The 14,235-nt window shown below is 56.3% G+C and overlaps 1 protein-coding gene across 2 annotated transcripts; it reads left to right on the forward strand.

Annotated features, from left to right (window-relative positions):
* Positions 1-10,851: 10,851 nt before the first annotated feature.
* Positions 10,852-13,293, forward strand: LOC103541566 (lymphocyte antigen 6H-like). 2 transcript variants are annotated; one of them, XM_070631205.1, is made up of 4 exons: positions 10,852-11,605; positions 11,749-11,805; positions 12,047-12,172; positions 12,494-13,293. In XM_070631205.1, the coding sequence occupies exons 2-4, from the start codon at positions 11,754-11,756 to the stop codon at positions 12,733-12,735; spliced, it is 420 nt and encodes a 139-aa protein (XP_070487306.1). In that variant the 5' UTR covers positions 10,852-11,605; positions 11,749-11,753; the 3' UTR covers positions 12,736-13,293. The 2 variants fall into 2 exon arrangements, with proteins under 2 accessions (XP_070487306.1, XP_008506623.1); XM_008508401.2 differs by having other exon boundaries at positions 11,403-11,595.
* Positions 13,294-14,235: the final 942 nt, after the last annotated feature.

The raw sequence follows: 14,235 nt of genomic DNA on the forward strand, positions 1-14,235 counted from the left end.
GACCACTCAGGCCAGGGCTCGGGTGACCTGCAGGAGGCCCGGCCTGACCTACCCCCCAGCTCCCATTTTCTGTGGGCCCCTCCCCCACCCCTCCCTGGCCTCCCCAGGGCTGCAGAAAATGGAGACTCAGAACTCCGGGCTCCTCCTCCCACCCCGCCCCTCCCCCCCCACAGACTCCCTCTGCTCCAGCACATCCTGCATCTCCCAGCCTCCCACCTCACCAGGGAGCGGCAGCAACCTCCCCACCGTGCCCCAGCCTCTGGGTGTAAAGTCCCCTGGGCCACTTTTTCCTTTCTCTCTAGCACCCCTAATGTCTATATAAGTTAATTTATTACATTCATTATTTATTGTCTGTCTCCTGCATTGTAATGGAAGTTTCATTAAGCAGGGAAATTTCTCTGTTTTTTTTCATTCACGCCCGTATTACAAGTAGCTAGAACACTGCCTGCTAAGGAATGGGTGCTCAGTAAACACTGAATGAATGAATGAATGAATGAATGGTGCCTCCAGGAGCAGATTCCCTCCAAAAGACAATATCCTGGGTTGCAATTACTGGGACAAAGGATTGAATATTTTTCCAGCTTCCTGATACGTGTTGCTAAATTCCTTTATAAACAGTTTACCAGTTTATATCCTCACTACCGTATTTGAAAGAGACCCTTCACTCTCACCATAAATCTCTCAGTGGCGGTGCCTGTGCTGATTCTAAAATTCTTTACCTTCACCCTGCACACTTCCCGCAGGACTGGGAGGCCTGGGGACGCTCCAGCCTGCTTTCGGTTCCTCTGGTGGTCATGCTCCCCAGGCCAAGTGTTTCCTGTGGGTAAGCCCTCCCGCCTCCATCACAGTCCTGTCACAATCCACCATCAACTTTTGGCATGACCACAAACAGGAATTTTCACCAAAGGCTGCCTCTGCTTTCACTTATCTCAAATTTCTCTTCTGGCCCAGAAGGATTCTCGCTGGGACCCTTCCTCCCTCCCTTTGTTAACCCCCCAGCAGCTGGCCTCACAGGCTGAGGCAACACGGAGGGTGCTGCCAAGTGTGGGGCTGAGGACAGAGAAGAGCACCCCGGAGGTCCCAACAGCCGCCAGGCTCCGGGGTCACACAGGCACCAGTCCCTCCACCACGGCTCTGGAAAGTGCACGCACTGAGAAGGCTCTCTCGGTTATTTATCATTTCCTCAGGGCCTGTTTCTATAGCAGGTGTGTGGGCCAGACACCGCAGAGAGCGCGATGCGCTAGTCAGCCCCTGCCTTGCGGAGCCCCCTTTCTGGGGGAGATAACTGCAAGCGAATAAGCATGTAGCGAATGCCAGGTTTCCTAAGGCTCAGAGACGCGCTTTGCAGGGGGGGAGGGGCTGGCATGGACAGACAAGGGGCTACAGAGGCAGTGTCTGGCTGGGGACTTGAATGAGCTGGAAGAGAGCGTTGTCCATTGCCCAAGCCCTGGCCAGAAACAGGCAGGGCACCCAGGGCCAGGTGCAGGAGGCTTGAGAGAAGTGGACAAGCGTCGCTGAAGCACCAGGAGCTGACGTGAGCGGGAGACCTGAGCACCGACAGAGCTGCACGAGCAAAGAGATGAACGGTGTCCGAACCCAGGGCAGCTGTGGCCTCCAGGAGAGGGACAGAGGTTACCCAGCCTCTGCCAAACTGCAGCATGAGGGGTGGGGGTGCGGGCTGAATACTCTCCCAGCTTCAACTGTCTGCCAGCTCCTTCCCTTGAACTGAGCCCCACAGGAAGCCAGAAGACAAGGATGCCCATCGAGGCGCCCAGATGTGCCCACGGGCATGGGGCAGAGCGGAGAGGACAGAGCAGGGCTGGAGGGCCAGTTGGCTACGGAGAGCCAGGCCTCGTCAACTGCCACAGAGTGATAGCCACCCCGTGCTGGACCTAAAACATGCCCACACTGCTCCAAGACAGGAGGAACAGTACCAGGTGAACGGGGCTTCCTCAGCCACCTCTGCGGCTGACCCCGGGACGAGGTTGATAGCCAGAGCCCCTCTTCTCCTCTCTTCCACGTTCCCCTCACTGTCTGCCGGCACCTTGGCCTCATCCCCGTGGTTTCAGAGTCCTATGTGGCCCTGTCTTTATAGGGCGTCTCAGTTTCCCATTGGCTGGGGCTACTGGACAAAGGGACACCAGGAGGGAGGGGCCTGGAATGAGGAGCCCAGACTTAATCGTTCTTGCCTCGTTTGTGAAGTGGCAACCATACATCTGTGGTAATCGGGAAACTCACCCAGCTCCTAGGGAGACCCCTTCCTCTGTCTTGAGTCCCAGATGGCTGCGGGTGGCCTCAGCTCCCAGTTTCGTGGCGTTATGACCAGATTTACCTTGGGCGCCCTTTGTACATTTTGACCCCAAATCTCATCAGATCCGAGGATGTAAGGATGGCAAAGAAAGACCGCAGAAGTGACAAAGGCCAACCTCATCCCACCCCCCCCCCCCGCTGTTTGTGGACCCTCGCATCCCCGGCTTTGGGGGCCAACACCAAACATTGATTCAAAGCATTTACTATCCCTGAGGGACAGCACCTCCCAGGCTGCGAGTCCTCGCTGGCACTACGCCTGAGCCCTCAGCAGGCCTGTCTTCAGCCCATGAAGCCAGCAGGTCTCGGAGACCAGGCGCATGGTAAGATCCTTGAAACAGGTGAGGATCTTGGGTGGAGGTGAGGTTGGGTGGGACAGGGTGGCAACAAATGAGGACGGTGTGAACTGACAAAGGACGGGGTTCTTGGAGGCGTTCAAGCATAAAGGCAGAGCCAGGTTGCACACATCTGGTGGTGCAAGGACACATGAGCCTTTTCAGTGGTGACAGCATTGGCTGGTCCTCCAAAGGATAATGTCAGCAGAGTCGACACGTGTATTATTAGAACTAACAAGAGACTTTAGGAAATTTGCTGGGTACAAATCAAAACAGTAGTTAATCGTATTCCTACATACCAGCCACAGACAATTAGCAAAATGAGAAAGAAAAACGTGTAACTGGATGTACACAGTAACAGTATGAATATCGAATACCTATGGAAATATGCGAAGGATCTCCACAAAAAAGTTATTGCTCTCTGTTAAAAAACAAAATCCACCCAAGTGAATGCGGAGACCTAATTGGCTCTATGAGGTGACTGGTGGATGGGGCGGCAGCCCATCCAGCAGAGAGAAGGGCGCTCCGACGACCTGTCCCACGTGGAAGGTTCTCAGAGGCTGCGGGAGGGCAGGGGGTTCCCAGCAAAGAAAAGGAAGGAGTGTTCCAGGCCGGCTTCTCTCGGGGGAGGGAGGGCAGGGGCGTCCTCACCTCAGCCGAGCTGATCGGGACGTTTCAGGCTGCTGTGAAGGCCCCGCTCCCGGGATAGGCTGGGACCGCAGTTAAGTGTTGGTTTGCTGTCACGGGGCAAATGACTCTATCTTGGGCCTCTTTCTTTTTTTAACAATTCTATTTAGAGGCATTTTTAAAAATGTAAATAAATGAAGATATAAATCATATTTGTAGGTTGAAAGACTCTGTTTTTTAAGCCGTTGATTCTCTCTGGATCTTTACATTCAATGGAACTCCACTTGGAACCTACCGGAGTGTGTGTGTGTGTGTTGACTCATTAATTCAGAGCACTTCACACATCATCAAGACTTATAAAACTATTATGCTAAGCAGTATAGTTTTGGACCCGGGACAGAGAAACAGAAAAATGAAACAGAACAGAAAGCCCAGAAACAGGTGCGCACACAGAAAGCGCAGTGAGTGGCGCGGGCAGCAGCAGGAGGGCGGCGTGCCTCGTGTTTTTGCTCCGGGGAGGGAGGAGCGGGAGAGCTCCCTCGCCCACGTTGGTTCCCAGAGCCTGAGGGCAGCAGGCGGAGCCCTTGGAATAGGCTGTGGGACAGGAGCCTCGTGCCCTCAGGGCGGCGAAGATTTCTTATCAAGATGCACAAGATAAAGGAGAAGATTCATCCCTTTGAGCACAATAAAATCCAGGCCTGGGTCAACCAAATGACCTAAATCACAGGAGGGGTGGGAGCAGGAGGGAACTGCCAGCCGTAGGGTAGAAGGCAGGCCTGCAGGGCAGGGGGACGCTGATGGGGCGCTGGCACTGGATGGGGGTGGGGGGGTCATTTCCTAGGGCTGCTGCAGCAAAGTCCTGCAGAGTGGGGGCTTCAAACCACAGAAATGTGTTCTCGAGCAGTTTTGAGACCAGAAGGCCAAGATGAGGGCGTCGGCAGGGCCGGGCTCTCTCTGGGACTGCAGGGGCGGCTCCTTCCTCCGCTCTCCTGCTGCTGGCAGTGCCAGCTGTCCTTCGTGCTCCTTGGCTGGTAGCTGCATTGCTCCGGTCTCGGCTTTTGCCGTCACATGGCCATCTTCTCCCCATGGGTCTGTCTACTTATAAGGACATTAGTCTTATAGGATTTAGGGCCCACCCTACTCCACTATGAGTTCATCTTAACCTAACAAATTACATCAGTGGCCCTATTTCCAAATAAGGTTGCATTCACAGGTACTGGGGGTTAAGACTTGGACGTACATTTTGGGGAGGCACAATTCAATCCGTAACAGGGGAGACGGGAGATTTGCTACCTACAGGTGGACTGAGCAAATACGCAATACGTTGAGGGTGGTGGGAGCCTGGCTTCTCATTGTCGGAGAAGACGGAGCAACGTGGAGACGGGAAAGCTGGAGAGAAACCACTGCGTTGGGTTGCATGAGAACTGGCATGAACTCATGGTTTCTGGGGATGCAGACACAGAAGTCCCCACACATATCGAGGTATGAACAAGTGTGCTTCCGAGCTCTGTGTATGGAAAGGGTTTGGGAGCAGCAGCCCCTGGGAGAACAGAGACACTGGCAGCTGAGTCTCTAAACCCACCATCTGCCAGGAAGAGCTGGGCTCCCTGGAGGAATGGCCGACGCAGGGCTGCGTCAGGGGAAGAACAGGATGGGCCTGGAACGGTTCTTAAGCCAGAAAGCCAGGAAGTGCTCCACGCATGATGGAGACACAGCAAAAGAATCCAGAGGTCAGCTTTAAGGGACTCGGAGGAACCAAGTCTGGAATAATCTGAACATCAAAATGTACAATGATACAAATGGATCCCAGCCTACTGAGCGAGGTAGGAATCCACAGGTCCATGCCAAGAGGCATGAATGAAGGAATGAATAAACAGAGGAGGAGACTTCCCAGCACAGGCTCCTCCAGCTCCCTGGCGGTATCAGGGCAAATAACGCATTCCAGAGGACAGAGCATTTCTGAGCGCAAGCTCTCGCCCTCAGTCATAAGGCGTCTTGGACTCCCCACCTCACCTCTCTGGCCATCCGCCTCCTCAGCTGGGAAATGGTAGAGTGACGGCCACAGGAAGGCTTCCTCGAGGGTGTAGGCACAGGTAGGTGCTCAGAACTTACCTCCCATCTCATTCGCCGTCCACGCTCCCTCCCAGACGCATCGAGAACTTGTCATCTGAACATTTCGGGTTCCACAGTGCCCATCATCCCACACGCTCTTCCCTCACCCCGCCAGGACATGTGCCCGGGGTCCCCTGGGTGCATTTCCTGCACGTCCTCTTAGAGCCAGAGCTTCCCAGGTCTCTGCACGCTTGCCCATCCTCTTCAAACCTCCAGGTACATCTAGGAGTCATTTTGTGGTGGGGAGGGGAGTGCCCAGCAGGCCCAGCCACAGGGTCCCTGACACGCAGCCCTGGCTGGTGCCTCACACTCAGGAGCTTTTTTAAAACGCTGTATCTTTAATAAAATTCTTACTTTCTTGGGTTACAAACATAATTCTCTTTCATTATAGAAACTTGAAAAACCTAGGAAAGAACGAAGGAGGAACTTTATAACCATCCTGCGTCTCCCTGGGCCCAGACTCCCATGTGCATTTCTAGCCCCAGGGCCCTGCGAAGCCTCTCCTGGTGGTGGTTTCCATGTGGGACGAAGCTTCAGTTCTCGGGGCTGCGATCGACCCAGGAATGTGCGGGGTGATGCCTCAACGCCACCTCTAGGCCCAGGCCCACCTTCACATTTGCCTCATTGTGACTTAGGCCAGGGGTGGGGAAGGGGCCAGAATTGAGAGGGAGTAAGGGGGTCTGTGACCACATATTCCAGGAAGAGTTGGTAAGAGAGGATAACACCTACTTTTATTCACCTGTCACCGAAACCACTTCTTCCACATGGGAGCATCAAAACCCCTCTCACTTCAGAATCCTTTCCTCAAATTGTTGGGCCAGATCTGTTCTTTCAGCTAGAGTTCCCATCATTCTTTGTTCTTTCATCAGTGGAGAGATAGGGCCTCATTCTTTGATTAGCAGCTGAGTCCGCAAACCGCATTCACAATGAAAGTGGAAAGCTATCGCAGCCCCAGCTGCCTCCTGAGTCACTGTGGCCAGCTGGCCTGCGAGGTCTTGCAGGAAGAGACCTCAGGACTCACTCTGCAGTGTGCATGGGTTACCTTCCATTCAGGTTGTAAGAGGATCCACAGACTAATGGGCCGAGAGCCATCAGCGAGGCCACAGGCAATGCCATAACCTGTCATGCAGTGGAGAAGCCAGCGTCCATTCAAACACAGCCACGTCTTGGCCTGACCTTGTCTTGCCCAGCCTTGATGCCCATCACAGCCATTAGTGGGCCTTGGTTGGTGCCGCCTAGGCCTTTGTGGTCTTGGTCATTATCTGGGATTGACCTTGTCTTGACCTGGCTCATCTCCTCATGGATTTGGTCTTATCTTCACCTGCCTCATCTCATCAAGGATTTGGTCTTGTCTTGCCCTGGCTCCTCTCATCATGGATATGGTCTGTCCTTGCTTCTAGTCTTAGGCGGACCCTTCCTTTGATCTCTGACCCTGCTCTACTCATGCTGTTTATTGCGTACCTAGAGCTAACTTAAATCTAGGGTTATCTAAGGCTCTGAATGGTGAACCCCACCCACTCACAGGGCTCCATCAAGGACAATGGCTAGAGTGAGCCACTAGTGTGGTCTCAGCTCGGAATGGGGACTCTGGAGGATGCTGAGCTCAAGGCTGGGGCTGCTGAGTGTGGGGGCCACTGGAACATCCAGGCAGAGCAGCCCGCAGGCAGTGGGGGCGGGTTCCAGCCTCTATCCCCTGGATGCCAGCAGGTCTCCCTCCCTGAGTCATGACAACCAAAAATGTCCCCAGACATTGCCAAATGCCCCCTGGTTGAGGAGAATTGCCCCTGACTGGGGAAAACTGGCTTCAGGATTCCTGTCCCCTAAGGGTAGCAAAGAGAAAACGCCCCTTGGTCCATGGAGGGCAGGTGGGGGAGGGGCAGGGTGCGTTTCTGAGGAGGGGGGGGCTCTTTTCCCCCAGCACTGGAGGGATGGCTAAGAGGGTCGAAGGGAAACTCTTCAGACAGAGGGGAGGGAGCCCGTCCCCAGCCGCCTTCTCTTGACCCCCTGGAGGAGGATAGGGAGCAGCGGCCAAAGCCACAGTGGGAGTGGGTCCCACCTCCATGGGGCTGGGCTGGGGGGTCTGCCTGCACCTGACGTCAAGGTACCCCAGGCCCGGGCTACAGAACCTGTCTCTTGTGGCCTGGAGCAAGGCATGCAGAGGCCAGCTGAAGCCTGCGGGCGGCACTGCTGTTCACGGAGCTGGCTGAGGGAGGTGAGGGCTGCGGGCAGGGCGTCCTGGGCATCTGTGGGGGTCAGGGTGGTGGTGGGTCCCTCAACCTGACGGGTGAGTACAAGTGCCTGAGAGCCCCCGGCTCCCCTGGAGAAAGCCTGCCATGGCCAGGGGACACGTGTCACCGCCTTCCCTGAATGGGGTCCCCGGACTGGGCCTGGAAGCCCCCTGTTTCCTCTGCTCAGCCCTGAGACCCCTGTGTCTACCCGACCCACCCTCACTCCTCCGTCCTGTCCAGCCAGGTGCCTGGGCTCCTCCTGGCCTGGAGCAAGGGCTCTGGGGGCTGACCTCACTACCCTCTCGACCTGCCTCAGTGTCCCCGTCATGTGGCCTGGGGGCAGCTCCTGTGAGACATCCCCGGGGGGCCCTTGGGTACAAGAGATGAGAGCGGAGGGGGAACCCAGGGGCAGAGGGCCTCAGAGTGATTTCTCCTTCTCCACTTCCATCTGCTTCCTCCCTCAGGGTTTCTGGGCTTTACCAAGAACTGTATGGAGTCCTGTGATGATGCGGAGAAGGGGGTGTCCCAAAACTTCAAAGCCCAAACGACGCTTTAGATTTTCACAGAAACGTTCCAACAGGGACGGTCCGGCCTCAAGTCCACAGGCGAGGCTCCTGGCAGGGCAGGCAGTGCTGGGGCCTTCGGGGGTGTCTTCACTTCTAGGGGTTCCTCTGACCCAGCACTGCCACGTCCATGTGCCCCGGCTGCCGTGGGAAAACCTCAGCAGGGCCATCAAAGGAGGCCATTGCCTGACAGCCCCCCTTCCCATGCCTGCTGGGAGCCACAGCAGGACCTTCAATGGGGGGCATCTGTCCAGGGCCCGTGTGGGGGCTGCGCTGCCAGGACACCATCAGCAGAGGTGGTGGTGGCGGCAGGAGAGTGGACCTGGCTGCTTCCTTCCCTCCATCTTCTTTCACACTGTCTTTGCCTCTGAGCATCTGTCCCCCAGGGTGACCCTGAAGCTCAGAGGCTCCCTGACCCCACAGGACCCTGTTCCTCCCGGTGGGACTGTGGTGACCAGAGCTTCGTCTCCTCCCCAGGTCCCCCAGGCACATCTTCCAGAGAGAAGCTCCTCCCTCCCTCGTTACAGCCCCCTTGCCTGGGAACTCTGAGTGTGGCTCTGGGAATCCCACAGGGATCGCTATGGTGGGTTCGACAGGGCCTCGGAGACCAAGGCTGGCCCCTGCCTTCACAGGTGGGGAAACTGAGGCACGGGGAGTGGTCAAGTGCCTGAGTCTCATACCGGTCTGGGGCAGAGACAACAGGCCTGTGGTGCTGCCCCCACCAGTTCAGGGGCTTGGGTATGAGGCCGCACATCCACCCCAGTTTTCCCTGTAGAAGCCAGGGGAGCAGAGGGGCCACGGTCCTCTCCCGCCGGTCCCTTCACCATCTGAGCTGGAGAGAAGGGCAGTGTTTTGCTGAGAGGGAGCTGGTAACTTCCCCAAGTCTGAGAAAGAGGGACGAGGCATCGCTGTGGGAGACAATGGACACGGGGGTTGCGGCAGTGCAGAGACGGGCTGGGTGTAGACACATTCCTCCTGCAGCCTGCGAGGCCCAGAATGCCAGCAAGAACAGGGCTGTCTGCCAGTAAAAGAGAGCCAGACTGCCGATGACTCCAGGGACATCCCCTGCGGGAAGGCCCTCATCACAGCCAGCAAGGGAGATGGACGCTGGGACGGGGAGGCTCCCGGGGGAGGCACACGGTCCCCACAGGAGGAGACCCCGACTGGATCGGGCTTGGCCTCCCTGGGGGTAGATGCCGTGCTCGGGATGCTGTCAAAGAAGCAGAACAGAGCAGAACAGAAGACACTGCCACAGTCTGGACCAGCGAGTCACCTCTCTTTAGACAAAGGAGCACATGTCACCGCCCACCATGTCCACCAATGGGCAGTGATCTCCCCTCAGAGTACTGGTCTGGTCGAGGACTGGAAGGAGTCGTTACAACAGGGCTGTCCACAGCCCCCACAGGCCTGCACACCAGGGCAAAGGAAATCTCAACCACGCCCTCCATAAACGTGGGGACTCTGATCCTCACATGGAGCAGGTGACCCACATCGTGTCCTCTCCCGGAAACACAATTCAGATAAAAATAGAGAACGGGGCAAAGGGGAGAGCCCGCTCTTTACAGAAACCTACAGGTCTCGTGTTCCTGTGTCTGTGCCTGACTCACGGCTGATGCGTTGGCCTGAAGGCTGGGGAGCTCTCCGTGTCTTTCTGTGTGTGTGTGTACGAGCGCACTGTGCGTGGTGTCTCCCGACCTCTGAATGGTGTTATCAAATCCATTAATGAAATTCCTGAAAGCTGACTTCTCTGCTCTGGTCGGCTTAGACGTAAATAAGTGCTTATATCCGTGAGATCGTCCCGAAACTCTCACAAATATCAAAGCCCACCCAAATGCTGTTGAAGTTCACATAATTTGGGTAAATCTTTGGTAAGTAAGACTAGCTTCATATTGTTGGTTTAGTGAAAAAGGCTGTGTCCTCTGAGTTACTAGCATTTGATTTAACGTGAGCATACATTTTTGTTCTTTTTGGGTTTAGTAGTTAAATAAGCTAAGGTTCTACCTACAAGATGTAAAACCGTGAAAATTATAAATTTGAACTGAGAGTAAAAGTACGAGTAATGATGAGTTTGGTGTGCGACTTTAATGGATTGCTTGATATCCATTACTTCATAGACATCGAGTCCCCCAGTAAAACAGGAAAAGGGGCTGGGCGAGGGGAGACAGGGGCCGGCCCAGTGGCCCAGTGGCGTAAGTTCCCGCACTGCACTTCGGCGGCCCAGGGTTTCACCAGGTCAGATCCCGGGCGCAGAGCTAGCACCGCTCATCAAGCCATGCTGAGGCAACATCCCACATAGCAGAACCAGAAGGACCTACAGCTAGAATATACAACTGTGCACTGGGGGGCTTTGGGAGGAAGGAAAAAAAAGGCTTAAAAATAAATTTAAAAAAACAAACAACAAAATCTGATAGACACATACAGAGGGCCCTCTGTATCCATGGGCTCAGCATCCAAGGAGCGAAAGGCTTACGATGGCTGCATCTGTACGGAACGTGTACAGACCGTTTTCTTGTCACCATCCCCCACACAATACAGTATAACAACTATTTCCACAGCAGTTAGATTATATCAGCTCTTATAAGTACTCTGGAGATGATGTCAGGGACACGGGAGGATATGCGTAGGTCGTGTGCAAACACTACGCCCTTCTATATAAGGGGCTTGAGCATCGCAGAGTTTGGTACCAGGAGGGGCCCTGGAACTGATCCCCCTGCATACCAGGGATGACCAGAACTAGTAAGGAGAAGGATCGGTGATCAAACACCTCCCAAGAAAGCAAGCACAGGACTGGGTGCCTTCACTGGTGCTTCTACCAAACTTTTAAAAAGGAATAAACATCAACCCTCCTCAAACTCTTCCGAACACTGAAGAGGAAGGGACACTTCCGAATTCACTCTGTGAGGCCAGCGTTACCCTGACACCAAGGGCAGACAAAGGACACACAGAGGGGTGGGGATGCATGGAGGACACCAGGAGAGGACTGGGACTGGGAGCCAGAGAAGGGAAAGGGGACAGACAGGACCAACATTGACAGGTCTCAGTTTTACAGCTCTGAGGAGGGGGCCGGCGGCCTCAGAGAGGCCTCTGAAGGGCGGTTGGAAACTGGAGACCGCCGAGCTTCCTCCTGGGATCTCCCCAAGGCAACTGCTCCTCAGTGAGAAGGAAGCAGGATTTCTGCCAATCAGCCCCTCCCAGCAGGCCCAGAGTTCACGCCCACCCTCCTGGCCAGTGACTAACGACTAATGGTCCCGGGTAGAGTCTGACCACTAGAATCCTTGCAAACGGCGGAGACACACAGCCCAGCACCCGCCCTCCCCCAGTTCTCACGGTGGGGGGGGCACAAGGGTGCAAGGGGATATTTTCGGAGCCGCTGAGGAAGTGCCTCCAGATGCTGATTTCCTGAGTGTAGGCTGAAGCTAGCAGGTGACTCAAGGTGCGAGAGCCATCTGGTTGGCACAGGGGGCTGGGGGAGGCCTGCAGAGGAGTGAGCTATGAAGGAACAGGGCGTGGGGATGAGGGGAGGAGCCTGAATCTGGAGCACCCTAAAGGGGCCCACTGGAATTGTGCCATCTCCAGGAGCCATGAAAGGCATCCATCTGGTCCTGCTGGCCGTGCTGCTGTGCTCCCAGCAAGGTGAGTCCCAGGGAACCCGGCAGGGACCTGTCCTGGGGGCATGGGGCGGCATCCCCTGTGAGAGGCTGTGTGTGAGCATGTGGGGAGCTGTCTTCCAGAACCGCAGAAGGCGGGAAAGGGCCACAGTTCCTATGCAGGGGCCTGGAGGCCACGCTCCAATGTGGGCTGTGGCTGTGGTCCGTGGGGGTCTAAACCCAGCTTCCTGCTGTTGGAGCTTGGTTGTGTCCCTGCCAAACCCCAGCCCTGAGCCTGCAGTGCTACAACTGCACTGAAGAAGAGGACGTCAGCAAGTGCCAGACCACCATCTCATGTGACTCCACACCGAGCATCTGCTATAAGGGTGGCAGGACCTTGACCAAGACCAGTGGTGAGTTCCCAGCATCCAGAATGTGGGGGTGTGTTCAGGGGGCTCTGCTCTGAGGCTCACGCTGGCCTCATGGAAGGAGTGTGAGTGTGGCAGGGGCCAGTGTCCGTGTCACCTGGGCCCTCACTGGCCTGCCTCAGTGTCCCCATCTGTACAAGAGGGGCTAGCCTCCAGAGGCTGTGGGGGCTTGGTGGGGCGGGATGGGCCTCCCAGCAGAGGAATGGAGGGCCAAGCAGCCCTGGGAAGAGGGCGATGAGGGACAACCCCAGAGGTCAGAGGGAACTGGGGGGCCTCCAAGCCAGCCGTCTCCTTTCTTGCCCACAGGGCAGGTGGTCAAGTTACATTCTAAGGGTTGTGGCTCTTCCTGCGATGACGTTTATGACATGATGGAGCAGCTGGTGGAGAAGATGGTTTCAGAGGACAGGTCTAAGTTAGAACTGTGGGCTCCGGACTGCTGTGGAAAGGACCTCTGCAACAGGGTGGCCCAGGTGGGGCGCAGCCTCTGGATCCTGGCCGGGGGGCTCCTGCTCAGCCTGCGGCCTGCCCTCCTCTGGGCCCTGCTGTGAGGACCCTTGGAACCCAGACACCAAGGAGGATCGCAGTTGCTGGTGGCCTGCACAACAGCTCCCACCTCAAGCTCGCTCACATGCACACATATGTGTACACTCACACACCTCACACACGTGCACATGCACACGTGTACACACATGCACATGCGGGCACACGTGTGCACATACTTTCACGCACATGCGCTCACACACATGCACACATTGCTCAGACCCGTGAGTTCTCACAAACAGGCTATGCTTGGACTCCACCTCCTGCTACACCTGGGACCCAGAGGCCCAGGGAAGGAGGTGGGCAGCATCCACCCTCGGGTGACCCACGGCCACTCCTGCCCTCCCACCTGGCCAGCCCCAGCCTCAGGTGTCCAGTGCCCTGCTATGCCAACAGGCCTGTCACACTTTGCAAACACCATCAATCAACCACAGACTCAAGATGCAGAGACTGCCGAGCCCCGGCTGGACAGGGGCTGCTAGGAGAGCGGAGCAAATAGCCCCTCCAGCGGGTCCTCTGCAGAGCGCCCACGGCAGTCAGTAGACAATAAATGCTCTTCAGCCCCCCTCCTGTTCTTCACATGCCATTCGGCCCCACGGTGGGGAGGTCGGGGGGAGTTCTGTGGGGGTCTCTGACACCTGCTGCAGCCCGGTGCTCCCTCGGCCATGATCTCTGATGGCCAGAGGGCTAGGGGCAGGGGCAGAATCTGGAGGGGCCAGCTTTGCACACCAGGGGGTGGCCCCACGGCCCCCCATAAAGCATTTGCTCGGATGCACACTCCCCGCTCTCTGAACCTCTGCCAGGAGCCACACCAGGACCCTCCTTTGGGGAACATCTGTCCAGGGCCCACTGGGGGCTGCACTGCCAGGACACCCTCTGCAGAGGCAGTGGTGGTAGTAGCGGAGGGGGACTGGCCTGCTTCCTTCCTCCATCGTCTTTCACACGTTTTTCCCCGCTGGGCGCCTGCACCCAGGGTGACCCCATAGCTCGGGGCTGCCCCAGGCCACAGGACGCTGCTATCAGCATCCATCCAAACACGGCCACATCCTGGCCTGAGCGTGTCTTGCCCAGGCGTGGTACCCATCACAGCCATTAGTGGGCCTTGGTAAGTGCAGCCCAGGCCTTGTTCTTGTTCTTGTTCTTGTTCTTGGTATTGGTCTTGTCTTGACCTGGCTCATCTCACCATGGATTTGGTCTGGCCTTGCTTCTAGTCTTAGGCTGACCCTTCCTTTGATCTCTAACCCTGCTCTACTCATGCTGGTTTATTGCGTACCTAGAGCTATCTTAAATCTAGGGGTATCTAAGCCTCTGAATGGTGATCCCACACACTCACGGGCTCCATCAAGGACAATGGCTAGAGTGAGCCACTAGTGTGGTCTCAGCTCGGAATGGGGACTCTGGAGGATGCTGAGCTCAAGGCTGGGGCTGCCGAGTGTGGGGGCCACTGGAACATCCAGGCAGAGCAGCCCACAGGCAGTGGGGGCGGGTTCCAGCCTCTATCCCCTGGA

The sequence above is a fragment of the Equus przewalskii genome, chromosome 8 (assembly GCF_037783145.1).
Source record: "Equus przewalskii isolate Varuska chromosome 8, EquPr2, whole genome shotgun sequence".
NCBI lineage: Eukaryota > Metazoa > Chordata > Mammalia > Perissodactyla > Equidae > Equus > Equus przewalskii.